The sequence below is a fragment of the Hoplias malabaricus genome, chromosome 3, assembly GCF_029633855.1.
Source record: "Hoplias malabaricus isolate fHopMal1 chromosome 3, fHopMal1.hap1, whole genome shotgun sequence".
NCBI classification, from domain to species: domain Eukaryota; kingdom Metazoa; phylum Chordata; class Actinopteri; order Characiformes; family Erythrinidae; genus Hoplias; species Hoplias malabaricus.
Window position 1 is genome coordinate 39793887 of NC_089802.1, and position 26620 is coordinate 39820506.

General features: G+C 41.5%; 1 protein-coding gene across 5 annotated transcripts in view; it reads right to left on the minus strand.

Moving 5' to 3' along the window:
* The window catches only part of LOC136692597 (serine/threonine-protein kinase 4-like), a 32445-nt gene extending 6504 nt beyond the window's left edge, over positions 1–25941 (minus strand). The window contains exons 1-11 of one of the 5 annotated variants that reach the window (XM_066666135.1): positions 25692–25941; positions 24476–24556; positions 21522–21650; positions 20511–20625; positions 20172–20336; positions 17552–17719; positions 15991–16128; positions 13943–14071; positions 12689–12881; positions 3186–3319; positions 940–1856 (exon numbers count right to left, since the gene is read on the minus strand). In XM_066666135.1, coding sequence (XP_066522232.1) covers positions 1848–1856; positions 3186–3319; positions 12689–12881; positions 13943–14071; positions 15991–16128; positions 17552–17719; positions 20172–20336; positions 20511–20625; positions 21522–21650; positions 24476–24556; positions 25692–25738 — 1308 coding nt within the window. In that variant the 5' untranslated portion in view covers positions 25739–25941 and the 3' untranslated portion in view covers positions 940–1847. Of the gene's footprint in view, positions 1–939; positions 1857–2534; positions 2740–3185; positions 3320–12688; positions 12882–13942; positions 14072–15990; positions 16129–17551; positions 17720–20171; positions 20337–20510; positions 20626–21521; positions 21651–24475; positions 24557–25250; positions 25332–25691 lie in introns of those variants that run through there. The other 4 variants (XM_066666134.1, XM_066666132.1, XM_066666131.1 and 1 more) reach the window with 4 other exon arrangements.
* Between the last annotated feature and the right edge of the window lie 679 nt (positions 25942–26620).

The following is a 26620-nucleotide window of genomic DNA, read 5'->3' on the forward strand; positions in this document are numbered from 1 at the left end:
TTTTTAAGAAACTCCTAAAAACTGAGCTCTTTAGAGAACACCTGCATTAGCCAGTATAATGATGCATATAGACATACTCTTAAGGTTGCATTGTTTTAATGTTGTAATTTTTATATTTTTGTACTATCATTGTAAGTCGCTTTGGATAAAAGCGTCTGCTAAAAGAAATAAAGTAAAGACAGATACTGTAAATAATATTGGAATATTGAAAATGTGTTTAAAAAAAAAATCATATAATTGTTATTAAAACGTTTTATATTGCTGTAGAGTGATGAACAGATATACACTTCCACAACAAGATAAAAACACAAAGTATAGCCAAGCAACACTAAGAAAATCCTTGAAGCCATGTCCAGGGTTGAGAGGAGGACAGTTTAAAAAAAACGCTGTCAGGAACAGTTAGTCATGGACCATGGACGGGCTTCCCACATTTCAAACAGGGAAAGAAAAAAAAAAAAAAAAAAAAAAATACACAAATATAAAAGTCAAGTCCACCACTTAGGTGGCTACAAGGCTCTTTCCGAAACCTCTGCCCCTCTGCTACGGCCTCATGTTTTATGAAAGTATTCAGTCCCGCTCTCGGAACATGCCCTGGTCTCATGTGAGGTGACTTTTCAAAAATAATCCGACAATAAACACGGAGAGAACGTCTATTAATTAAATCACATGTTTTTGGGTGAGGCACTAATACAAATACAATCAGCTGATTGGCTGAATTTTGCTTTTCCAACATCAGAGACAAAGATGATTCAACTGTGTAATATTGCAAAAACGGAACAAAAGGGCAAATCAATCAAATAGTGTGAAGAATAGTGTAGAAAAATAATAGAATAATCATACAACTGTAATTTAAAATGTAAGCTTTATCTTCACTCAGACATCATCTGTTTGGTACAGGTGAAGTATTTGCTCTTTCTAATCAGTCTTTACTCTCAGGTCATGACCAACCAGAGTAGATGAGCCGCTCGTGTGTAAACAGAGACATGGCGTAATTTAAGACAAAACCTTTTAAGATTCGGCAGTTCTACCAAGGAAAAGAATTACATTTGGTGGCATTATAAAATAACCGTTCTAATTATGGGGAAGGCTAGTGTTAATAGGACAGTATTTAAAATATGAGACAATCCAATCAGAAACTACAGGACTACAGACAGGCTTCAGGGTTTGAGATGGGACTTTAATTTGTTAATCCTAGTTTCCTTTCCTCATAACATGAACATATAGAATATTAAGTAATCTTCATGTCCAGCATTCAGAAAAAAAGTCAAAATGTGTGGTCTGGATACTTTCTCTAAACCATACCTTGGTCTGTGTTGTCTTCACGGTTATTAAAAACTATACGAGCTCTAAAACATAAAACTTAGTTTGTAAGACTTAGCAACACTCACATGAATCCACAGAAGGAATGCGTCCATGTGTCTGGTGTCACACAAACAAAAAAGTGTTATTTAAAACAGAAATCTTTGACTAATATGGATCCACTGGTGTGTGTGTGTGAAGACATTGATAATGATAACAAAGCTAAACCACACAAATCCAATACTGATATTCACAAGTCAAACTACAGGACGCTGTTCATTTCTGTAGCTTAGCAGCCTCTTCCAGTGCCGAGTTCTGATCTCTACAGCAGGAGTTCCCATGTGCTGCAGCTGCTTTTATTAGCCAGATGTTGAAATTTTCATTTCAAAGCTCTCCACTCGAAGCAGACATGCTTTTGTGATGTGGTTACTTGACAGGACGAATCAAATTTGGTTATAAATAGCACAAACACTTCTCCTAGGTCAGCAGTACACTACAGAACTTAAGTAGCTGTGTTTCTGTTTGCAGTCACAGATAAGTGTTCCTGATCAAAACACCTGGAACATAAAGAATAACCGCTTTAACACACCATAGTACAGGTGCTGTACAGTACACTGGGCCTGTGTGTGTATAGACATGTCTTATTTTGTCCATTCTTTCCACTCCACTGACCAGTTTATAGCTCAAAAATTACATCCATCTGTTGCTCTACATACTTGTGTAAGCCCCTGATGTGTTTGATCCACTCGTACCAGCACAATGCACACTAACACACCCTCACCACTAGCACACAGCTCCAGAGCTGTTCCACTAATGGATGTAAACAAAAACACTCAGCTTAGATACACAACTGCCACCATACTCCACAGCACAAAGAGTTCTGATCAGAGGTGGTGTATCAGTGTTGATGGTGTTTTTACTGGGCCCAAGTCTGAACACTGCTGTGTATTATTTTGCGCAAATTTGTGAAATATTTATGTGGTTTCAGTCCCACTTCCTAAAAATACTTATTTTAAAGCTTATTAGTTTTCAAAGAATTGTAATGTACTGAGGACTCAATAATAAAATATCCCCAACACAACGCAGACGTCCAGCACCAACTCTCAATCTGTAAAATCTCCAGCTGCAGCAGAGATCACTTTTGTTTTTATCCGACTCACGATGGCAGCTCGTACAATTATGCCATGGTCTTTTGAAGAGGTTCAAACGCTCCTTGGATCGGTGGCCGACGAAAGAATCCAGCGAGAGCTGGACGCTGCAACAAGGAAGGAACAAACTCTACTGATCTGTCTGAACTGATGACGGAGCTGTGTTCAGTCCCCAACAACAACAACACGCCAATACACCATGAGTAAACACCGCTTAACGTTTCTGCAGCTGTTGTTGTGGTTTTCAAAGCCCGCTGTTCCCATTAGAGACTGGGGTTTGAGACGTTGCCACCTACAGTTCGGGAGGGAAGTAGGTTTGACACTGCTGTGAGCACGACAACAACCACAAGCTTATTCTGCTCTGAGAATTTCAGCCAGATCTTAAAGTTGACACTGTTGTTCATCTGATATTTTACATTAAATTCTCATTTTTATACATATTTTCTTTCAACTCAACTCTGTGCACAAATGTATCAGCTCAAGTTTTAAACATCAGCATCCAAGAAAGAAAAGTTGGCCTGATACCATCTCTCATTGTGTTTTCTGAATCACCTTGTCTTTATATTTGGCCCAGTTTTCCCTTCACATTCATACCATGGAGCGCACCTGTACACTTCCATACAGTCCAAAGACCTGAATATTTCTGCATCTGCCAAGTTCTTGCTTACATATACAGCATGCAATGAATAATGAATAAACCTCAGGCTTAGTCAACAACTCTCAGCAAGCAGCACTTACCACCTCCATGTCGGCTTCTGCAGGAAGCTTGCGATTGTCGCCATCGCTGTTTTTGCTCGCCTCCTTCTCTTTCTGCTCAAAATACTCGAGGAACGATGGCTTCGCCGGCTGCATGGTTTCTGCGCACTCTGCAACTAAAAACACAGAAACAGTTACAACGCTGCTGTGAATCGCCTCATACAGATTCACAGCAATGTCTGATGTTCTGAAAGCCAACTGCAGTGGCCAGGTGCTCCACCAGATCGACCACCACTCGGCTAATGAAGGCTGATGAAGCAGAATTTAGTTTAGGATTAGTCAAAGGTGGTTTTCTTTTTTCTTTTGGTCATAGATCATCCTTGTTCCAAAAGCTTGCAAGCTTGCATTGAGCACCCCTCAAAATCTGTGAACTCCTCTACTTCAAAGCCACTGTCAACTTTGTTTCCAAAATCTAAAAATGCATGTTCATTGTAAAAATATTCCACTTAATAAACATGTACCCAGTGTTATATTCAATGTACAGTGGAACCTCTACTTACAAACTTGATCCGTTCCGTGACCCGGTTCGTAAGTGGAAAAGTTTCTAGAGTCAATTTTCCCCATTTAAAATAATGGAAAAGAAATTAATGCGTTCCAGCCCACCCCAAAAGTCACCCTTTTTGCGCTGATATATGTCTACAAAACTCTCAAATTAGTTAAAAAAATACATGTAGCATTACTAAAAATAAAAAACAAAATACAGTGGTAACAGTAATAAACGACTGGCTGGAGGAGTAACACAGGCACTGGCTGTATGACGGGAGGTGGGGGTTGGGTGGAATAACGGAGAGTAGGCGGGTGAATGTGGGGAGACGAAGCGTAGATACGGCTTAATTTAGCACGGATTTCGATGTCTGCTATTTACACTAATGCTAAATTGCTAAAACTACAATTTACTATTCTTAAAAGCTCACTCAAGTCTGGGCGCGCTGGGAGACTCGCCTATTGGGGTCAGTGGCCATTTCCAGCTGCCGGCTCAGCGGAGGCTCGGGTTCGTTTATAGAGTCATGGTTCGTAGGTGGAGGCAAAAAATATTCAAATGCCCGGTTCGTATCTTGGAAAGTTTGTTAGTATAGGCGTTCGTTAGTAGAGGTTCCACTGTATATGAATACAGTAAAGCTGTTTAATATTTAAGTCCAATACTGAGAGTAGCAGTGACATAATTGCATCACTGACTGTTTCACTGTGATTGGTTCTTTGGCAGACATGATGGCACAAATATAGACAAATATAGTTTATAAAAATCAAAAGGAAGAAAAGTGCAGAGAAAATTATATATAAAACAATTTCTTAGCAGAAAAAAACTTCATCATAACACACAGACACACACAGAGAGAGAGAGAGAGAGACAAAAAGACAGAGACAGAGAGAGAGACAAAAAGACAGACAAAAAGACAGACAGAGAGAGACAGAGACAGAAAGACAGAGAGAGACAGAGAGGTGTGAACATGACTGGACACTGGCTTTAAAGTTCACCCATTGTTGACACAGAAACTAAACAGAATACCATTCAGTGGGTTTACAGAGTGGAATAATGTGGAGCAACTACACGAGCCTAACACCACCCCGCTCAATGCCAGGTATGAAGCCCCCTGCACTGGAACGTGAAGCATAGGAACTGGAGCTCCATCCAGACCAGCTGGAGTGGTGTTGCATGAATAAGGGATCGGCAACATTAGCACCTGACATCACTAATGCCCATGTGGCGGAATGCCATCAAATCCTCCACAACTAAGCCTGCAGCAAGGGGAAACAAACTAGTTATTAATATCTTTTTAGTCATTTGGTCATACAGAGTATTCAAAACTGATCACTGTCCTATACAATCCACACTAATAATCTATTTATACCAAAGAAAAAAAATAAGCACAAGACACATTACAATAAAGATGCTTCTCAATCACAAAATCACACAATCACATGGTGCAATCTAAATCATTCTTCCCCTAAATGTGTTTAAAAGCACATTACAAAGGAGCGAGGTTTGTGGTTGGGCTCCAAGGTTCATCGATTATTTATAGAAACGCTCATAAACAGCATAAACTATGCCCTATTGCTATTTTCGTACAATGTCCTTGTGTGTATTTCTGACCATGTGATGACGCAACAGTCCTCCAAGCCACCCACCGAGAGAAGGACCTCGGCTTATCATTTATTCAGTCTTCTTCAATTATTCAATCAGTTCCTTATTGTCTTCCCCTGTGGCACATAGGACATGTGCCTAAACATACGAGTAGAGCACACACTGAGGTAGTGCTCACCTTCACATACACAAACACACACGAGGGAAAACAATACGCACACAGTGAACAACTGCCTAACACCGGCAAAACAACTTATTGTGGAGGTGGTGTGTTGTGCTGGTGCGAGAGGATCAGACACAGCAGTGCTGCTGGAGTTTTTAAACCCCTCAGTGTCTGGACTGAGAACAGTCCACCGACCAAAAACATCCAGCCGACAGCGTTCTGTGTCACTGATGAAGGACTAGAGGACGACCGACACACAATCACCTTTGGCTCGTGCTTGCGCCGCGTCACAACCGTGCTGTTATTTCATGATAACACACACCCTCTCATGCTCTATTGCTTTTATACAACAGTTCGGGTAATACATCGTGAACTATATAAACAGAGCTGTGAAAGTGGTGTCAAAAATGTTTATGAAATTAGTAAATCCTTCCGGCAAATTATAAATCCTCAACAAGTAGCCTGTTGCTACGTCACAGTAACAAACTCCACTGCACTGCACTCACTGCTCAGACTGGATCAGCCTCAACTCAAAAAGTAACCAGCCATAATGCATTAAACTTCTAATATAATATATATTAATATTGAACCACAGTTCATTCATTCATTGTCTGTAACCCTTATCCAGTTCAGGGTCGCGGTGGGTGCAGAGCCTAACTGGAATCATTGAGCGCAAGGTGGGAATACACACTGGAGGGGGCGCCAGTCCTTCACAGGGCAACACACACTCGCACATTCACACCTACGGACACTTGAGTCTCCAATCCACCTACCAACATGTGTTTTTGGACTGTGGGAGGAAACTGGAGCAATCTAAGCACCCGGAGGAAACCCACGCAGACACAGGGAGAACACCCCACACTCCTCACAGACAGTCACCCGGAGGAAACCCACGCAGACACAGGGAGAACACCCCACACTCCTCACAGACAGTCACCCGGAGGAAACCCACGCAGACACAGGGAGAACACCCCACACTCCTCACAGTCACCCGGAGGAAACCGAGGCAGACACAGGGGGAACACACCACACTCCTCACAGACAGTCACCCGGAGGAAACCCACACAGACAAAGGAATAATGAACCACATTTGCATGACTTAATTTTAAACATTTTGTGCTCTGTTCTAAACCCACAGTCATGACTTACGTATAATGTTAGTGCACTATGTAGGGACTGGGGAATGATTTAAGACACGCCCTGCATGTGCAGTTAAAAAAAAAGAAAAACAAAAAGAAGTTCCTCACAAACATTAAGGACGGTTACAGCAACTGAATCTCCGTTGAGCATCCTCTCGACTGGTATCTATTTTTCTGTCTTTGTCTTTCTTGTTTTTCTTCTTAACCTGGCTTCATCTCAAGTCATTTAATTAGTGTCTATTTTGTGTTTGTGTTGAATTAAACAGTATTTAGTGGCAGTTACTGCCATCAGTCTCCATTTATTTAAAGTTAAACGTGTTAAGAACAGTGATTGAGTATAACTAGTACATGATGTTTATCCGTATTAGTATTCTCGAAGTAAACTGAAGACAGTTTATTGGTGTGAAACATGAACTGAAGCTAATTTATTGGTGAAAAATGTGATAACGACAGCTGAGCAGCAGCACAGAGAGTTTAGCAACAGCGTTCAGCGAACTGATACAGTGGTTATGAAGAAAAAAAAAAAAAAAAAGTTCTGTTATCGTGAAATAAAGCACACTTTAGAACGCTTCTCAACCAATGAGAGTGCGGGCCTGGAGCTGTTGTACAATGTGCAGCGACAGATGACCTAGGGTCTCTGACTTTACATCTACAAGGTGGCCCAACGAGGGAGGAGTGTCTCTCAGAGTGGACAGAGAGTGCACACACTCCATTAAACCAGAAACCAGATCCACTGCCCCATAGCCCAGTTCTGGGGTGTATCCTACCCCTCTCACCCACAATGGGCATTGGGCCTGTGCTCAGCTGTTTTAGAGCATACTATTCTACTATTCTATTCTATTTCTATTGCGATTATACAACCTGCAGTTCCTAATCTGAGATCATTTATTAGACGAGATGTGTACAAGTAATTGGACATGTAATGTACATAGCTTTAAAGGCTTTTTCAGAGCTGGTTGCTTCCCCACTGCAACCCCCCTTTAAAAGCCTGATGTTCACAGATGAATGTTAGACTCTATTCTGAAACACAAATGCAGAACTTGCCTACAGGAAGCTAGAGGTGGTGTTTAGAGCAAAGTGAATTTAGCAGCAGAATCACTTGGTGTCAACAAATCACCATGGCTCTGCACAAACCTGCAATGATTTTTAAACTAGTCTCTGAACTGTATTTAAATTTATTTTCCTCTCTATGTCTTTAATGCTCTTGGGATGAGATTAGTTTTACACAAGGAGTTGGGGTAATGCAATTATTGCCAGTGCTACTCAATGCTTTTTGTCTCATCCCAATACACTGAATCATTTATTCATTCATCTTCTGTAACCACTTCATCATTAATAGGGTCACGGTGGATTGAGTACACGTTTTTAAGGGTCCTTGATAAATGTTATCATGAATATTTAATCTCCAAGTTAACTCAGCAGTGGAAACAGCCATATTTCACAGCAGGAACTCTGAATCCTTTCTTTTTGCGAATAAGAAATATATAATAAACCGCTCATTTCAAGTTCACTTCTGATATTTTAAACTCAAAATGATATGAGGCTCTAATTGGCTTCTAATTTTAATATTCTCTGTTCCACCTTAAATAGTACTGCAGTTTAACTATGTAAACAGTGTAGAAACATTCGATGCACCACGCAACAACAGGATTAACATGAAACTCATGCTCATCGTAGACTCTACTCAAAGACGTTTAAAGGTTTAGAAGTTGTTTAACATTTCTCACACATTTCCACAGTGGAACACAGTTCTGGGTCTTAATAAAACATATGAACTGCATTGATCAAAACACCACAAGAAGGGCCACTTTCAGCACCCGTTCCTTTAAATGTTAATGAGCCGCTCGCTGTTCACCCCGATCCCGAGCGCAGTGAGTGAGGAGCAGAAGCTCTGGTTTTTAGCCGTTTTCGCTCGGTTCTCTTTCTTCTCCGTTTTTACTCAGTGGTCTTATTTCTCTGCGATTATTGTGCCTGTTTTGCTGCTTTTAACCTCATCTTTGTCTCACATAAAAGCAGGTCCAGCGCTGTGATTGAACAGACTCAGACAAGGACAATTCTAAAGCAGCAGTAAGAAAAAGCATTGGTATCTGGTTTAACATGTCTCAGAAGAGAACACCAACTGCCCAGATCTGTCACAACGATTGACAGTTGGCTGTGACGACTATCACTGTGACTGTGTGATGAGGTGAGGAGGAGGGCATCTCAGTCAACTAAATTTAAATCAACTGTGCTCTCTGGGATCACCCAAATATAAGGCAATTCTTAGGAATGCTGCACCACTCAGGAGCCCTAGACTGACCTCAGTTATGTCCACAAATACAGACTGTTAGCCTGCAAAAAAAAAAAAAAAAAAAAAAGGAAATATTGCTGTGGATTTATTATGCAGTAGAGCTTCTCCTTTAGCTCACAATTGTCTCCAAAGTTCCTGCAGCTGACCTGGACGATATTTACAGCATATTTCATGTCCACCACAGTGAACAGCTCCAGACATGTGATGCCATAATCTGCCGGGAGCCTTGGGAGAGTTTGAGAGGAGGAAGAGGAAGAGGAGGAGGAAGGAGGATCGGAGATGACAGCCACTCTCCCGGAACATCAGCTTCCCAAACACCAACAGAGTGCCTGTCACCTGTTAATCCTGCGGGCATAACCCGATGCTAATGAAGCTGAAACCCACAACAACACCCACTGGAGGCTATCGCTTTCTGCTGTCTTTTTCTTTCAAGTGTCAGAGAAGGTGGAACAAAGGCAGAAAGATCTGTCACGGCAGCTGAGGTGTCACACTTTGTCACACTTTTTTTTCAGTGGTTTTATGAATTGAAGAAAGCTCCATCACAATACCTTACTGCGGAAATCAGGAGTTAAACAGGCAATATTTATATAAAAAAGAAAAATAATGCTGTAAAACTGCAGGGAAATATTGTGGATGTTTATACTAACAACATCCCGGTGTGAGGAAGTGATCCAGACAATACAGCAACATATGGGGTAAATCATGATGTTTGTGTAGCTTTAAAAACAAGTAAATCCAGAGTACTCTGGGATAATTAGAATATTTAACAAGACTTCTTTCAATCTCATGTGAGTTTTTTTTTTTTCAAACAGTGTTGTACAAAATCAGAAACTGCTCTTGGTATTTATTAATTATCTAATTTCCTGACATTTCCTATAAAATACAAGTTAAACCACCTGGCCATAAAAAAGCTTCCACACCAATATTCTTCACAGTCTAAGGACTAAGTTCCACTGGCCATACTGGTTGATCTATAAGTCTGTAATTATAGGCTTTTATCCATCTGTTCAATGGTCAGGACCCCCACAGAACCACCACAGAGCAGGTATGACTCTGCCAGAACAGCATGTCAGGTCAGGGGCTGATGGATGATGACTTCCCAAAGATACTGGATGGTGCTCCATCACTCCTCAGAACACAGTTCAACTGCCCCCGGCCCAATCTTGGCATGGGGCATGGTGACCTTAAGCTCAAGTGCATCCTTTGCAGAATGTCCCATTTCATTTCCTGCTTTTCTATAGAGGGTGTATGCCTTCATCTTCCGTAACCTCTTTTTGTTCAGGGTCACGGTGGGTCAGGAAACTACCTGCAATCAATGGGTGCAGGGCAGGAACACCATGTACAGGGCACCAGTGCATCAAAGGGCACTACTAATAACGGGTTACTACACGCCTTTGGACATATGGCAAATTTCCAGTGCATGAACCCTACTCAACTAAGCACCGCTCTTTCGCCCTGATTAGCCAGAGAGGCTTGACTACACTGCGAAATGCAGACGTCCAGCACCAACTCTCCATCTGTAAAATCTCCAGCTGCAGCAGAGATCACATTTGTTTTTATCCGACTCACGATGGCAGCTCATAAAATTACGCCATGGTCTTTGAAGAGGTTCAAATGCTCCTTGGATCGGTGGCCGACGAAAGAATCCAGCGATGCAACAAGCAACAAGGAAGGAACAAACTCTACTGATCTGTCTGAACTGATGACGGAGCTGTGTTCAGTCCCAAACAACAACGAAAACACACCCAACACAGCATGAGTAAACACCGCTTAACGTTACTGCTGCCGTTGTAGTGGTTTCCAAAGGCCACAGTTTTTGATGGTGATGGGGTTCTGCGATATCAATACATACATCAATACATTTTGGGTCAGGGTACTTTAGCAGAAAACCACACCAGGAACAAATGGGTAGAGCTGAGTATAGAGTCAAGTAGAGCATGTCCCGTGCAGTGGAAAAGCACTAATAGACTCTACTTTACTTTACTCATGAGTACATTACTGATCTTGGAAAAGCCTGATTCTGCAGCTGCTGCTCTGATTCTACAGAACACACCACTGTTCAAACCATGGCTGAACCTGGCCAGACATGTCCAAACATTTCAAACTTACTGTAATAGTGAACTGCAAGCCAATATTGTGCAGACGTACAACACCCTGTAATTGTACAAAAAGCTCGAAACAATCATTTGTAAATAATTAACACTATCACTAATATGCTGAGCATTGTATAATGCTGATGTACAAGGCCATCTACAGCAAGACTATCGTATTGATCTGGCTGTGAACAGAAATAGAAACTGAATTCCCCGTGGCAGCTATGGGACAGTAAGATGAAGGGCTGGGAGAATACTAATCAGTGACTAAGAGCCTCGGATTTAGGACTAAATCAGATTAGATGCTAAGTGTTATTTTCCACACATTCTTGCATAAATGTCAGAGGTGAGACTCTCGGTGCAGATCTATACTAATCAGATATATCTCCATTAGAGAGGGGAGCTGGAGTGGGGCTTTACTTTCCTGAGCGGATTGATTGGCTTCATTTTGCAGACAGCAAGGTGTGTGTATTGAAACTGGAGAAAGAAGATGGAAAGGACCTCCATTTGTCTCCATCACAAAGAGAAAACAACTACAGACTGCGGGCAAAGAACGGACGCCACTGCAGCACTGGGCAGTAACCTGGGCCTAGAAGGCTGGCCATCACCAAGAAACAAAGCTGCTGTAATTATCCTGAGCAGACCGTGTGTCCAGAACCCTGATGGAATGTGGGATCATCACAGTCGAAACTAAACACAGCATCCAGAGCTGTAGCTTTACAGGAGAGGAGTAAAGCTTTCCTAAGCTTGAATCCAAATGAATGGAACAAGTGTTTGTTTTCTAGGTAAAAGGCAGCTGGTAAATCCATTTTAAATCCTGTAAATGTTTAGAAAACTGAGACTATTCGGATACAAGACATCGCAACATATACAGTACTTTTGGAAGTTCAGATCTGTTCCGTTTGTCCACACTTTGCTTCTGACCAAAGATCCCCACAATAAAAATGAAAGGAACACTAGGCAAGACAGGATTTGTTTACTCCTGGGTCTTCCCTAGTGTAAATCATTTTTACAGCACTGAACTGGAATCAATGGAGAAGGGGAGGGAGATGGTTTCCTCACCCTCCTCTAAAATTTACATAGTGCTGTTTCTGCAGTGCTGAGGCCAGAGCATCATTGGCAGAGGCTCTGTTCTGTATACAACAGCTCAGTGAAGCATCCCATTGATTATGGGTGTCAAACACTTAAATATCTCACTCACTTGTGCTTCATCAGAATGGATTAATCATCATCAGGTTTGTTGGAGAAGAACATCTCTGACATGGGGCAGTGCATTTACAGACCCTCCATTAGGAACAACACTTAATTAGGTTTAATATTAAGAAGGTGTGTGGGATCAAGAAAACACAGTGTGCACTTCATTCGTGAGAATTAGAATCAGTCCAGAGAGCCCTGGCTTTGTTAATAATAAATAGAAACAAATAAAAAATATGTACAGCCCAGTGATCTTCACAATGAAGTCTAGAGTGTCATAGTGTGAAAAACCTTATGGCCTCTAGAACGTTGCACTAAGGCATCACTCTGACACTCCTAAAAGAAATAAATAGCATCACTCTCTACCTACATACGTTTCCATGGTTTTCATCTTTGGTTCCTGCCCGACTGCTGAATGTGGGAGCTTAGCTCGGTTGTTAAAATTTCACACCCAATTCCCTACGAGCAACAACACAGTTAACCACCCTCTCAGTGCAGATAAAAGAGAGCCGTGTCCACTCACGTTTCATGGTGCCTGCGTTTTCCTCCTCCTCGTCGTCGGAGTTGATGACCATGGTCCCGAGCTGAGACTCCATGGTTCCGTCGTGTTCGATCATGGTTCCCGAAGAACTGCCGAGAGAACCTGCTGCTCGAACTGTTCCCATGTCCGAGGCTCCCGCCCTCACCATGGTGCCCTGGTCCACTTCATCATCATCCTGTTCACAGAGAGGGTTACACACAGTGTGTAGTTACACATACAGGCAAACAGTGACTCTGAATGGCTGGTGTGACAGTGAAGGTGTGAGAGTGTGATGTAGAGCTGGGGCGATATGACCAAAGAGAAAGATTCATATCTCGATATGCCTAAAGGAAATGGATATTAAAAAAAAAAAAAAAATGTCAAAGTATTAGTTTATTTTTATCACCAAAAAGAACATGCTGCATTAACTTACTTTAATCATCCACTGTATGTCAGATCCCAATTCTAGTCTTTTAATATTGTGTATCTGCTGATACAGAGTCCCGATCTGGTTCTTAGATTTTCCTAGATTGCTGTTACACACAGTGCACACTTCACGTAAACTCAGCCCTGTGTGTTATCATCTAATGTGATTATGTATAAAGAATTACTTTGATTCTAAAAGTCAGTCAGTTTTATGGCCATCACAGATGCGTTGAGGCAAAAATTAAATGTACTTTCTTCCAGACACGGTGCTAATATAAGCTTTATTTATTATTCCTTTTAAGTACCGACCTGTTTCTCTCAGCATCAACAAACCCCAGTAGGCGGGACTGTGACTCCATTGGCTGGAGCACTAAATGATGGACAGCCAACTGTGGCTGCTGACTGGCTAAATACAACTGATGACCAATGAGAAGCTTATTCTGTGTTTAGGAGCCGTGGAGAATCTGCCCCTCCCTCCGTCTGAGGGAGAGCAGCAAGTCTCAAACGAGTCATGGATTTACAGCAATGAAAGCTTCGCTACTGGTTTCATTTTTGTCCGTTGTTGACTTATTCACAGTTATTGCAGAGGTAGACCTGAGTGTGTGTGATAAATGTGTGCCTGTGTGTGTAATTGTGCACGGACTTGAGAAAAACAGAGCTGAGCGGGACATTTGTGCACTGTTTAAAATGTCCTCAGATGGAAACCTGCATATCCTCTGCAAACTCGATTTAACGAATTGTTCATTTTCAAAAACTTGTAAAAAATACTATTGAATGTATCGCTATTTGCAATATATCCCTCAGCTCTAGCTTGAGCTTAAATCACAGTACCGAGTTGTCTTCGTCCTCTGCATCCTGTTCTCTCTGCTGAGCCTCCTGCTTCTTCAGCTTCTGCTCCATAGCATCTGTGATGAGTGCTTTCAGGACACTGCTGGACTTTGCACTCTTTATAAACGGGTGCTAAACAAAAGATGATAAACACGTGTTATACCGCCACATTAGTATCTCATTAAGTCACATTTCATCAATAACATCAGAAACAACCTACAGCTACATACATGTGCATTTTCTTATGAATAAAGATGAAAAAACCTGTTTAAAAAAGGGAAACATGGTGATACACAGACTGCTGCTTTATTGTCTTCAACCTTACGTTGCTTCACACAACACAATAAAATAAAGTAGGAATATGCTGCAATTTTGGTAACCGACAATTCACAATACACAATAAAAAAGCAAAACAGATACAGAGAGGAATGTTGTTTTTGTCTGTTTTTTTTAAACCAGAAAAAACAAACTACAGCCAAAATGCATTAAAAAAAAATCTTAGATGTCCATATTCCACATTAAAAAGGGGACAAATTCCTTTCCTCCATGTTTCACCTCACCTTTGTGTTCTCATGTAAACGTGGGTCCCATGCTGCCATTGGACAGACTCAGACGAGGGGGCGGGGCAATTCGAAAATCTCTGCACTTGACATCTGAGCAGAGTCAAAACGGCTGGTTTTCTGACTTAAGCAACACACAGATGTCTGTGACATCTTGTTTCACAGTGTGTGCGTTGGTAGGTTCCCAAATTAATGTGTACTAAAAAAGGACTTTTTTTTGAGGGTCGTATACAAATCCCTGCAACTGCGTTGTTTCATTTTTCTGGTGGAATTGTGCTGCAAGGCTTTTGCTATTCCTCTTAATGATTATTTAATTCATGTTTAATGCCAGGAAACAGTCCTGGAACAATGATTTCAGTGTTTATACTGCTTCTAAAAAAAAAGTAAAAAATTAATGAATGAATGAGCTCAACATTTTGGCTAAAAACAGAGCCCCGAGTTTAATTTAGGAAAATAACCTCATTTAAAATTGCCATTACAAAATCAGTCAGATGTATCCTGAAGTGGGCAGTCCACACAAACTCAGAGTGCCCGTCTGGCTGTGTACACTTGGCTCATTGCCGCCATCCGTTAGTGACCACAGAGACATTGTTCAACCTTTGTTGATGCAAGCTAGGAAACAACATTATGATTAAATGGCTTTGGGAGTGGATTAGCCTCATAAAGATCCAAATAGCTTTGGAGAGGCTTGGATTCTTGCTCAAAGGCAAACTTCAATCATTTAAAAAGGGAAGGGAAGAGGCTCTTAAGTGTTTCGGTGCCCGGACAGATTCCTTGCTGGGATCAATATCGTTAAATACATAAATAAATAAATGTAAAGCTACCGTAACTCCTAACCCTGTGCTAAACTGTGTAGAAACATACTCTTTTTCCCGGCTTTCTTTCTGCACCATTTTGATGTCACTGTCACTCTGTACCTTTATCTTTTCTTGACAAAGTCCTTCAATAAATAAATTAAATCAACAATGATGTGTGATATCAGAACAATACTGGTTTGGGGAGATAACTGCTTCACTCATTAGCATCAGACAGATGCTTAGGCTCAACAAATGATATTTCATGATAGACATATCAGGGTTATTTACATTTTGTGAAAACAATTCCACTGTTCAATTCAAAAAGCACAGAGAAATAAGAGCACGGAGAAAACGAGAATAGAGAAGAGAGAGAACTGAGTGAAAACGGCTAAAAACCAGAGCTTCTGCTCATCGCTCCTCACCGCTGTGCACTCGGGGTTGGGGTGAACAGTGAGCGGCTCATTATCATTGAAAGAAACCGGTTGTTGTAAATAAGGCTATTTCGACATGAGGAGAATGCTGCTGTGGTGTTTAACCCTTGTGGTATTGTGACCAAAGCAGGTCACGGATGTTTTGTTAAGAGCCGAGAACAGTGTTCACCTCCAGAAAAGGATGTATAAAATATCTGAATTGTCACTGAAAAGAGATTTCTTAAAACAGAAATGTTTATGTTCAGACAGAGAGAAGGATGTACCTGTAGCAGCTGTGTGGCTGTAGCTCTGTTCTCAGGATTCTTCACCAGACACTGACACACAAAATCTCTAAACAGCTCCGTCCACTGGTCAGGATTCCTAAACGTTGGCGGGGGGTTCTGTGGGATCATGAATATCGCCTGGAACATGGCCAAAGACATTCATATTAACACTAATTTATAGGTGTGTGCTTGTCTTGTGCAATCATTTCCAAATAGCAACAAATGGATGAATATCAAAAGACAATGCACTAGTATTTTAAATTACAACATAAAAATGAGGGATCAAAAGAAAAACAGAGCTGTCACACACAGCACTGTTCTAATTCAAATTAAACTAATGACACTGTAAACATGCCATTCGTTCAGTGTTCAGCTCTTAAGCACAGAGGACGTCCATGATACAAGGAGAAAGTTTCCTGTTTTGCGCAGTAAGGAAAAATATCCCAACAACACAATAATACTGCCCTGCTCTATGTATTACCTCACTGAATTAAAAAGTGTTTGTGACACTGTTGATAAATAGTTAACGAGATAAATGTACCTGTAATCCACCGAGGGCTGGGCGATATGGCCCTAAAATTATATTGTGATATTTCAGGGTATTCTGGCGATAACGATATGCTTGGCGATACGACAATAAACATTTAAAAATTTTATTAATTTCAAGAAATTAAGTTATATATATATATATAATTAAAGCCTTGCATTTCTAACATAATTCAATGGTTTATTGTACATCTGATATTTTGTAACCAAACCACTTCCACACTCCCCTATTTTTTGGAGCAAATTCCTCCACCTCAGAGCCACTTTCCACCATACTTCACTGTGTCTAAAGGACTCGTGTAAAGGGTGTATGCATGACATCATTATGTAAACAAATCTGAATCTCACTAATATAATGATATAGGTTTTTTTTTTAAATATAGTTTTAAAATTTATAACGATATTATTGTGAATGACGTTATATCCCTAAGCCCTAATCCCACCAGAAAATAAATCTACAAGGATATATATATATATATATATATATATATATATATGCTCATATCTGAAACACATAACTCCAAAACAAAGTTCTTAAACTAACGCTGTCAAATGTTCATAGTGTATAAAGTTCAGTCAGTGGCCTAATGTTTATGTGTGTTTTTATGATAAATATGACTTGTTTAATTCCTTTTGGACACTGAGGTTAAGGTTAGTGTTAGGGTCATCATTATCATCCTTTATCATTAAGTCTATGGAAAGACTTTATTCGCTGATACAAGACTTTTGAATACGTTTTATATCTTTAAATGATATTTATATATTTTACACTGTGAAAGCGTTTGAGCAATGGTCAGTATTTACTCCTGCAGACACAAACTGGATGAAAACTCTAAACGCTGTGGCTCTCGTGTTCAGGTACATATGATACCGACTGTTGAATTCTGATAAGGCTTCTCTTAACTCACACAGAATAATGCAGTTAATGGTGATTCACTATTTTATTCATTAGACAGCCATGATTTAAACCAATGAAAACCTCTCACATCACAGTGAGAGAGATCCACCGTCTTACCCTCATTGGGTGAATGTCTGCGTACGGTGGCTTCCCTTCAGCCATCTCTATAGCAGTGATGCCCAGAGACCAGATATCTGCTACACAGTTATAACCGATCTCCTGAATGACCTCTGGAGCCATCCAGAATGGTGTTCCAATCACTGTGTTTCTTTTCGCCATTGTGTCCTGACAGCAGGGGGGAGAGAGGGAGGGAGAGAGAGAGAGAGAGAGAGAGAGAGAGAGAGAGAGAGAGAGATTTAAAAACAGCACAGTTCTTTAAAAAGTATTTAGTTCATTAAAAATGTATTAGAAAAACACTGTAAGCCATTAAACATGCCAAAGAGAGAGAGAGAGAGAGAGAGAGAGAGAGAGAGAGACAGAGAAAAGGGGAGACAGAGATGGAGAGTGAGACAGAGAGAGTGAAAGCAAGAGAGAGAGAGACAGAGAGAGAGAGAGAGAGAGAGAGATAGGGAGTGAAAGGGAGAGAGACAGAAAAGGGGAGACACGGATGGAGAGTGAGAGAGACAGAAAAAGGGAGACAGAGAGAGAAAGGGGGAGAGAGACAGTGAAAAGTGGAGACAGAGCGATATGGAGAGTGAGACAGAGTGAAAGGGAGAGGGAGAGACAGAAAAGGGGAGACAGAGATGGAGAGTGAGAGAGAGACAGAAGAGACAGAGAGATGGGGAGTGAGACAGAGTGAAAGGGGAGACAGAGAGAGATGGAGAGTGAGACAAAGAGTAAAAGGGAAAGACAGAGATGGAGAGTGAGACAGAGTGAAAGTGAGAAAGAAAGACATGGAGAGTGAGAGACAGAAAAGGGGAGACAGATGGAGAGTGAGAAAGAGAGTGAAAGGGGGAGAGAGAGAGTGAAAAGTGGAGACAGAGAGATATGGAGAGTGAGACAGAGAGTGAAAGGGAGAGAGAGACAGAAAAGGGGAGACACAGATGGAGAGTGAGACAGACAGAAGGAGGCAGATATGAAGAGTGAGAGACAGAGATGAAGAGTGAGACAGAGAGAGTGAAAGGGAGAGAGACAGAGATGTAGAGAGAGAGGGGATACAGAGATGTGGAGTGAGAGCGAGTGAAAGGGTGAGAGAGACAGAAAAGGGGAGACAGAGAGAGATGAAGAGAGAGAGATTGAGAAAGAGTGAAAGAGACAGAAAAGTGGAAACAGATGGAGAGTGAGAAAAAGAGAGTGTAAGGTAGAGAGAGTCAAAGGGGGAGACAGAGAGAGTGAAAGGGAGAGAGCAACAGAGAAAGGGGGAGACAGAGAGAGTGAAAGGGAGAGAGCGACAGAGAGAGAGAGAGAGAGAGAGCTTTTCTTGCTTTCAGAGAAATGTAATGTGTGTTGCAGAAATTAAATCACATTAGGATTAGCTTAAAATTACAGAACTGCCTTCTACTGAACCAGCCTCAAAGTCTCTCATATTCTTAACGTCCAAACTTCACAAACTGAAAACTAAACTCTGTCGCTACTCATTTTCATGTAGTGACATCAACCTGTCTGTGTCCCAAACTGCTGCATCTTCCCTCTGTAGTGCACTATCAAGGGGTAAGAATGCATGTGCTAAAGCCAAGGCTTAGTGCACTATGTAGGGAGTATGGAGAGATTTGTGGTCCTCAGCTCAGCAGCCACAATAATGTTGTACAACATCTTTTCATTTTCCCACATAAAGAAGATTTAATCAGAAAGGTTTTCCACTGCAATGTATCAGAGAAGTGCTCTAGAATTGTGAGGTGGGGTCTAAAAAGGTAATGAAAGACAAAGTTTACAGACACTTAACAACAAAGGGATATGTATATTTTACAGGCCTGTCTACACATGAAGTGTTAGGGTTCAGGTCCCAGCTCAGGGAGGAAGAACATTGCCTGTGTTTTAGTTCTGGTTTTAACTTGCCCTCGCCCACTTTGACCTCACCACTTCCCCTTGGGGGGATCCCTGATGCCATTTTAAGGGTGTTTTTAAGGGAGTTTCTGTAAGATCTGAAGTGAACTGTGTTAGAAGAGCCCTCGGAGCGGCGAGGGAACGAGTCGAGACTGATGTCCACTTCAGAAGTAGAACTTGCTCAGAATGCAGTGCAACGTGATGCAATTTCTATAGCAACAAAGACAACAGTGTTGGACAAAGCAGTTAAGTGTAAAGCAGAATATTAACATCTGCATCATGTATAAAATGTCAGAAAGCGAGCAACACACTGTTACGAAATATAGGTTTTGCCTATATTCTACACTGTGTATTGGGTATAAACACGGAAACAATACTCACTCGAACCTCAGCTCTTATCACTCACTCAAATCTCTGCCTTGTCGCTATGACTGTGTACATGTAAATCACCAAAGAATCACTTCATTGGGACACATACGTGTGTTTAATTTCGAGAGCAGATTGAACCAGCTCCTCCTTGTCCCTCCTCATCTTGTGTCCCGAGTGGCCACGTGTGTGATGTAGGTGCTACACACTGGTGAGTGGTCAGTGGAAGTGAGCGAGGGCAAGTGAAAACCAGAACTGAAACACAGCTATAGTGAATCGATAGGAGTCAAGATATCTTTAATATGATTTAAAAATGAGAAACTCTCCCTGGGAAATGCCATAAACACAGAACTGTGAAAATGTTTCCCTATGGGATTCCTCCACTTACAGTTAACTGTCCTGCGACTCCAAAGTCTGCCAGTTTGGCCTGTCCCTCCGAGTTCAGCAGAATATTCCCAGCCTTAATGTCTCTGTGGATCTTCCTCATGAAGTGCAGGTACTCCAGCCCTTTCAAAGTGGACTGCACGATGGCAGCTATCTCATCCTCGGACAACTGACAAAAGACACAGCAAGAGAGAAATAGACATTTCAATATTCTGATATTCACTCAACATTCATTTATTAGTCTGTACACTCGCCCAGGCTCTCTGCACGCACACACACACACACACTTCTTTAACCGTTAGATTAAAGCCTCAGTGTTTACACAGGGTTTGATCAGACTCACGGTTTTGTTGCGTAGTCTGATAATGTCAGACACAGAGCCGGCCCCACAGTACTCCATCACAATCCACAGGTCACTGTTCTTAAAGTAACTGCCGTAGTACCTCACCACATGAGGGCTGCAAAAAACAGTCAGGGAGAAAGTGTGAAGGGACATCTATATTCACTCATTTAAAATTATTTGAACAGAATCCATCTCACAACACAATCATTAAGAGTTTGGAATTTTGGTCTTTCATCATAAGCTGTTATTTAGTTTTATAAAGTTAGGTTTGTGTTTTGTTTAAAGGCTTTTTTCTGGCCACTGAAGTGTAACAACAAGATCAGTGTTAGTTCACAAACATAGTTTATGGTTTTATTGAGTTATTTATTTATAACAAATTTTCCAGTTGTTAAAAGGTGGTAATTTTTTTGCATGTTTCTGAAGCAATTTCATGAAGTTACTCTTTTCAAGTACCCTTCTGGTCATTGACTAAACCCCTAAAAGTGTTTGTGGGTGATGAGTGGATCAGACACAGCAGTGCTGCTGGAATTTTTAAACCCCTCAGTGTCTGGACTGAGAACAGTCCTCCGACCAAAAACATCCAGCCGACAGCGTCCTGTCACTGATGAAGGACACACACTGTGCAGCGACAGATGAGCTACTGTCTCTGACTTTACATCTACAAGGTGGACCAAAGAGGGAGGAGTGTCTCACAGAGTGGACAGTGAGTGGACACAGGGTTTAAAAACTCCAGCAGCACTGCTGTGTCTGATCCACTCTACACCAGCACAACACACACTAACACACCACCACCACGTCAGTGTCACTGCAGCGCTGAGAATGATCCACCACCACATCACACCTGCTCTGTGGGGGTCCTGAGCGCTGGAGAACAGGGTGAGCATGATTCTAACATCCATGCCAATTCCTTAAGGGTGAGAGGGGGTATGGGTTTTTAAATAGTGCAGTGAGAACTGCCAATGGGCAACAGGGCCAAGAAAATACACGAATGGTAAGTGTGTGTGTGTAGACCTGTTGCACTGCTGCATAATGGAGATCTCTTTAATAATCTCTTGGAGGTCGGACTCCACAGGAACCTGTTTAATGGCCACGATCTCCCCCGTCTCTTTATAATGAGCCTTGAAAACGCTGCCATAGGATCTGAATAAAGAACACAAGAGCACAACAATACATCAGCAACAGTCTGGATTCATCTGAGCTGCAAGTCTGATTATGTTCAGGATATTGCCCCACATTTCAGGACATTCTGAACACAGCGAGGACAATTATACATCCCAGATTCTGTAGGCCACTGCTGACCAGCAGCTGCACTTAGACTGCATGATCTCCACAGACACACACAGGAACGGACAGAAGTGAATGGATGATGTATGATGGAAGGGATAGATGTAGATTCAGATGGATAAAAGATGGATGGATGGATGGAGAGATGTTTCTTACAGAGAGAGGAGGTTGAGGAGGATTCAGTGCAGGGCTGGAGGCAAGAAGGGAGGGAGGACCGGACGGATGTAGGGACAGAGGGAGGGAGGGAGGACAAGACGGATGTAGAGACAGAGGGAGGGAGGGAGGTCCGGACGGATGTAGGGAGGGAGGGAGGGAGGAACGGACGGATGTAGGGACAGAGGGAGGGAGGAACGGACGGATGTAGGGACCGAGGGAGGGAGGAACGGACGGATGTAGGGACCGAGGGAGGGAGGAACGGACGGATGTAGGGACCGAGGGAGGGAGGAACGGACAGATGTAGGGACCGAGGGAGGGAGGAACGGACAGATGTAGGGACCGAGGGAGGGAGGAACGGACGGATGTAGGGACCAAGGGAGGGATACAGATGCATCTTAAATTCTCTGGTGTTTTGTGTTGATTATTCTAATTTTCCCAGATAATGATTGTTGTTTTTCGTTGGCTGTAACACATCCATATTAAAAGAAATAAACGCTTCAAATGGATCACTCTGTTTGTAATACATCAATGTAATAGATGAGATTCACTTTTCGAATTGAATTAATGTTTTTGATGATATTCTAATTTACTGAGGAGCGCGAGGTGGTTTCAGTGCAGAAGCTCGGCCTGTTTACACACCGCTGGCGACATAAACTCATCACAGGAAGTGCGCCCTCATTTCCTGTTACCCAATGATCAGTCTGAGTTGGTCTCTATGGACACATCTTACGCACCAAAAGTTTGTGGTTCGCCTGCTCAGCCAATATTCCTGAAACGGAGGCTGTTATTCAGGAGCGTCTTCCCTCTTCACTGCCGTATCAGCTCCTGCTGGTGTGGGGAGGCATTACACCAGATGTTGCAACACTGCTGCGAGGATGAGTGAATTCAGCCAGAGGAGGGTTAGTGAGGTCAAAAGCTCAGGGCAAACATTTCCTCTTTTGTCATGAGCCACGTTCTCGCTCTTTACTGAACCAGCCCCTTTAAAACCTTGGTCCAGCGCTAACTGTCCTCTGACTGCCATCAAATCCTCACATCAAGATGTTCATAGTGTACATAGTGTAAAGCCTTCTCACAAGAGCGGACGTTCCCCGCTTCTTATTCACCTCCTTATTTAGCAGAATTCCTGCACCTTTACTGCTCTTCCCTTACACCTCTTCCCCAAACTTAGATTGCTTTCTGCAGAGGGCAGATCTATCAATGGCATGGCCCCAAAACTATGGCACACATTGCCTCAATCTCTGTCTCTGGTTCTGAAATCTGAACTAAAATAAAAAAGAAAACACCCGACATTTGCATCTGCACCCTGTTGTAAATAACTGATTTCCCCCCTTCCCCTGAATTGATGTATATTACGTCTACAATGTTGTAAAAAGTGACCTTGAGTGTGAGAAAGTCGCTATATAAATTAAACTTAATAATAATAAATAAGCTATTTCTATATCAGTAAAACTCTCAACGATTCAATCCATAGAGATACTGTAAGTGTGCACTGCATCGCGGGCTATTTTCAGACAATATCTAGCAACCGATACATGCTCGTATGCCCTTGTGTTTAGTTGTTACATGAGTAATCTCAGTTTCTCATCTTCTCCAATGGCACACTGTGACACTACTATGGAATCTGAGCTGGGGAAATCATATTTCATAATAAGACACGACCTTTATTTCATCTCCGTGGGTGAAAAAAAACACACACAGAGAGATGGAACAAACTGGGAACAGCTGCCTCTGTGTGGTGAAGGAAACAGAACATGTCCACCTCCACACACTTAAGCTACAGCATAACATGAGAGCTCAAATATGTCTAAAAGTCCATAAATATAATACGTTTACATTTACAGCATTTAGCAGACGCTCTTATCCAGAGTGATTCACAAAAGTGGTTTTTAAAGTCCATTAAAGCAATAACTGTTTCTTTTTACTGAAGTATGTAGCTCTTCTTCAGTGTCGGCAGATTTAATTTTAGTGGTTTATCCGTGAGGCTTTTTATAACCTTGTGTCTCTCTCACTCTCATATCTTATTTAACAATATTTTTTAGTTATTATAATACTTACATTTAAAACTATGATAGCAGCTATACATCAAAAACATTTTTAATTGTAAAATACTGACAAACTGCACATTTTGAAGCATCAGTTTCATTGCAAATTTCAAAAGAAGTTTTTGAAGACAATTTCTTAATGCACCTGTTTAAACTGAGCTTCTTCATTTAACCCACGTATGGCAATGAACACACACAGTCATTTCTGTTCACATACACTAGGGGTACGCACCCGGAGTTGCCCACAGTCAGCCATAGCACCCAGTGAGCAGTTGGGGGTCAGGTGCTTGCTCAAGCTGCCCTCGAGCTGTGGATGTTTGAGGAGGAGAAAGTGCTGTTCTTTCACTCCCACACACCATTTATAACCTGCTGTCTCAGGGGATCAAACCAGCCCCAAGCCCCTCTCCCCAGCCTTTAGGCCACAGACGTCTCTGAAGGACATATCAAAACTACAGGACAGAACTGAAGAGTTCTGTCACTCACCCCTCTCCGAGTTTCTCCAACACATCAAACACTTCTTCGGGCTGCTTGGTCAAATTGTCCTCGCTGAGCTTCTTTAACTGCCTGCGAAAAGAGGAGAGCGTCAATCAAAACACCGTCACCATTCCTTCATCATTCACTTCTCTACTGGCAGAATAACCTTTTAAAATAAGGATAAAATAGTGAATGAGTAATTAATGTCTGCTTGATTTTATAACTGATAAAAATATATTACATATTTTTACAGAGAACACACTTCCACTAATTTAAATTACTGGAGGCTACACACACTGAACAGTGCACTGGATGATCACAGGGCATCACATACACACCTAGTCTCTCACACACTTGTGGACAATTTCACACAGTCACTCACACACTCACAGCTGTGGACAGTTTCTCACTCTCACTCCGTCACTCACACACACACAGAGCATGGACAGCTAATACAGATTTATTTTCAACTGCGACCCTTTATATACTTTAGTTATTAAAACTGTATTAAGCCTTTAATTTTCCATTCCATTTTAAATCAAATTAATCCTTCTGACCAGTTTCGTGGGCTCATCAATTCCACCTTAAATACTGCATGAAAAAAAAAATCCGGAGTTAGTTACTGGATTGTCAGAAATGAACTGCTGCACTATTTAAGGTGGAGCGGATAATTCTAATAACACTTCGAATGTACAGAATATATCTGCTGCAGTAATTTAACGTGGAATAAAATATTTGGAAAAAAGAAGTAACTCTCTAAAATCTTCAGGAAATACAACATTACCTCCTTCATAATTTAAGATGGAACCTAATGGCCTTTTGCACCGTTTAAGGTGGAAAGGAACATTTGGACAAGAATCCAACTCTCGTGAATATAAGGTTAACACAACATTAAGAGCTGCACCGCTTAAGGAGGAATGTAAAATTACAATATGAAGCGAGCTGCCCACAATTCGGCGTTCACTGCTGCATATTTTATGTTGGAAAAGGAAAACTAAAACAAGACGCCAGCTTCCAGGATATAGCTACCGCTATATTTAAGGTGGAACGGAACATTCAAATAAGAGGCGGGCGACCACGAAATCAGCTCGCCAGACTGCAGCATTAACTACTGTACCATTTAAGGTGGAACGGAAAATTAGGCAACCGGGCTCCAGGCTGGTTTAATATAGTAGTTAACGAGGCCGTGCTGTTTCCTGTGTGACACCGCTGAAGGTGTGTTTACCTGCGGGGGTTGTTCCTGAGCTGGACCTTCTCCTTCTTCTCCATCATGGCTCGTTGTGGTCGCCGGTTGATGAACTACATTGGGCTATAATTTCAGCTAAAACAGGCCGAGTAGCGATCCCCAATCTCCGCGGCCGTTTAAACCCCCTCCAGTAGAGAGACCACAGCGAAGTGTTTTTCTACAAACACCCCAAAACGCGAAGAAATCACACTTTAATCTTCAACACTGCGAGAAATGTCCTATTTCCACTTCGCCCGCCTTCAGTTCCGCAATGAGGACAACAGGGTTGCCAGATACAACAAAGAAATTCCCCCTAATCCTACTCGTTGAAATTATTTATTTCTGATAAGGTCTATTTTAATAAATCTTAATTTTTATGAATAATTAATGGGAGAGGGGTCTACCACCCACGTAAACGTAGATCATATTGAGCTGTCCTCTGGAAAAGTAGATCACAAGCCAAAAATGAAGGCATCCCTGATGTGTTGTGTAAACAATCATCCATTTAAATATTTCTTGTGAAGGTAAATTAATTGAGTTATTATTATAAAATGCTAAGTCAAATTTGCAAAACACATTCTCATTTTCAGATGCTACCCCCAACTACAGTTTTTAAAACAAACATATTAAAACAAATCTATTATTTTAAAAAATCCCCGTTGTGTGGCGTTTTCGCACTATATGGCAACCCCGGCAGAAACAACAGCTGACTTCCCATAAACAGCCACAGGAAGTGTTAATTCATAATAAAGGCCAAGAGACAGTTAACGTTATTTGAAGTGGGGAAACTACCCTATGAACTGTTTATAAACAATTAAATTAAAAACAGAAAAATAACCATTTTATTCTATCTCCCTTCAAATATAAACATAATAGAACGAGTCATCGGTGAACGGAACTCTACAGATACAGAAATGTTAGTCAAATAT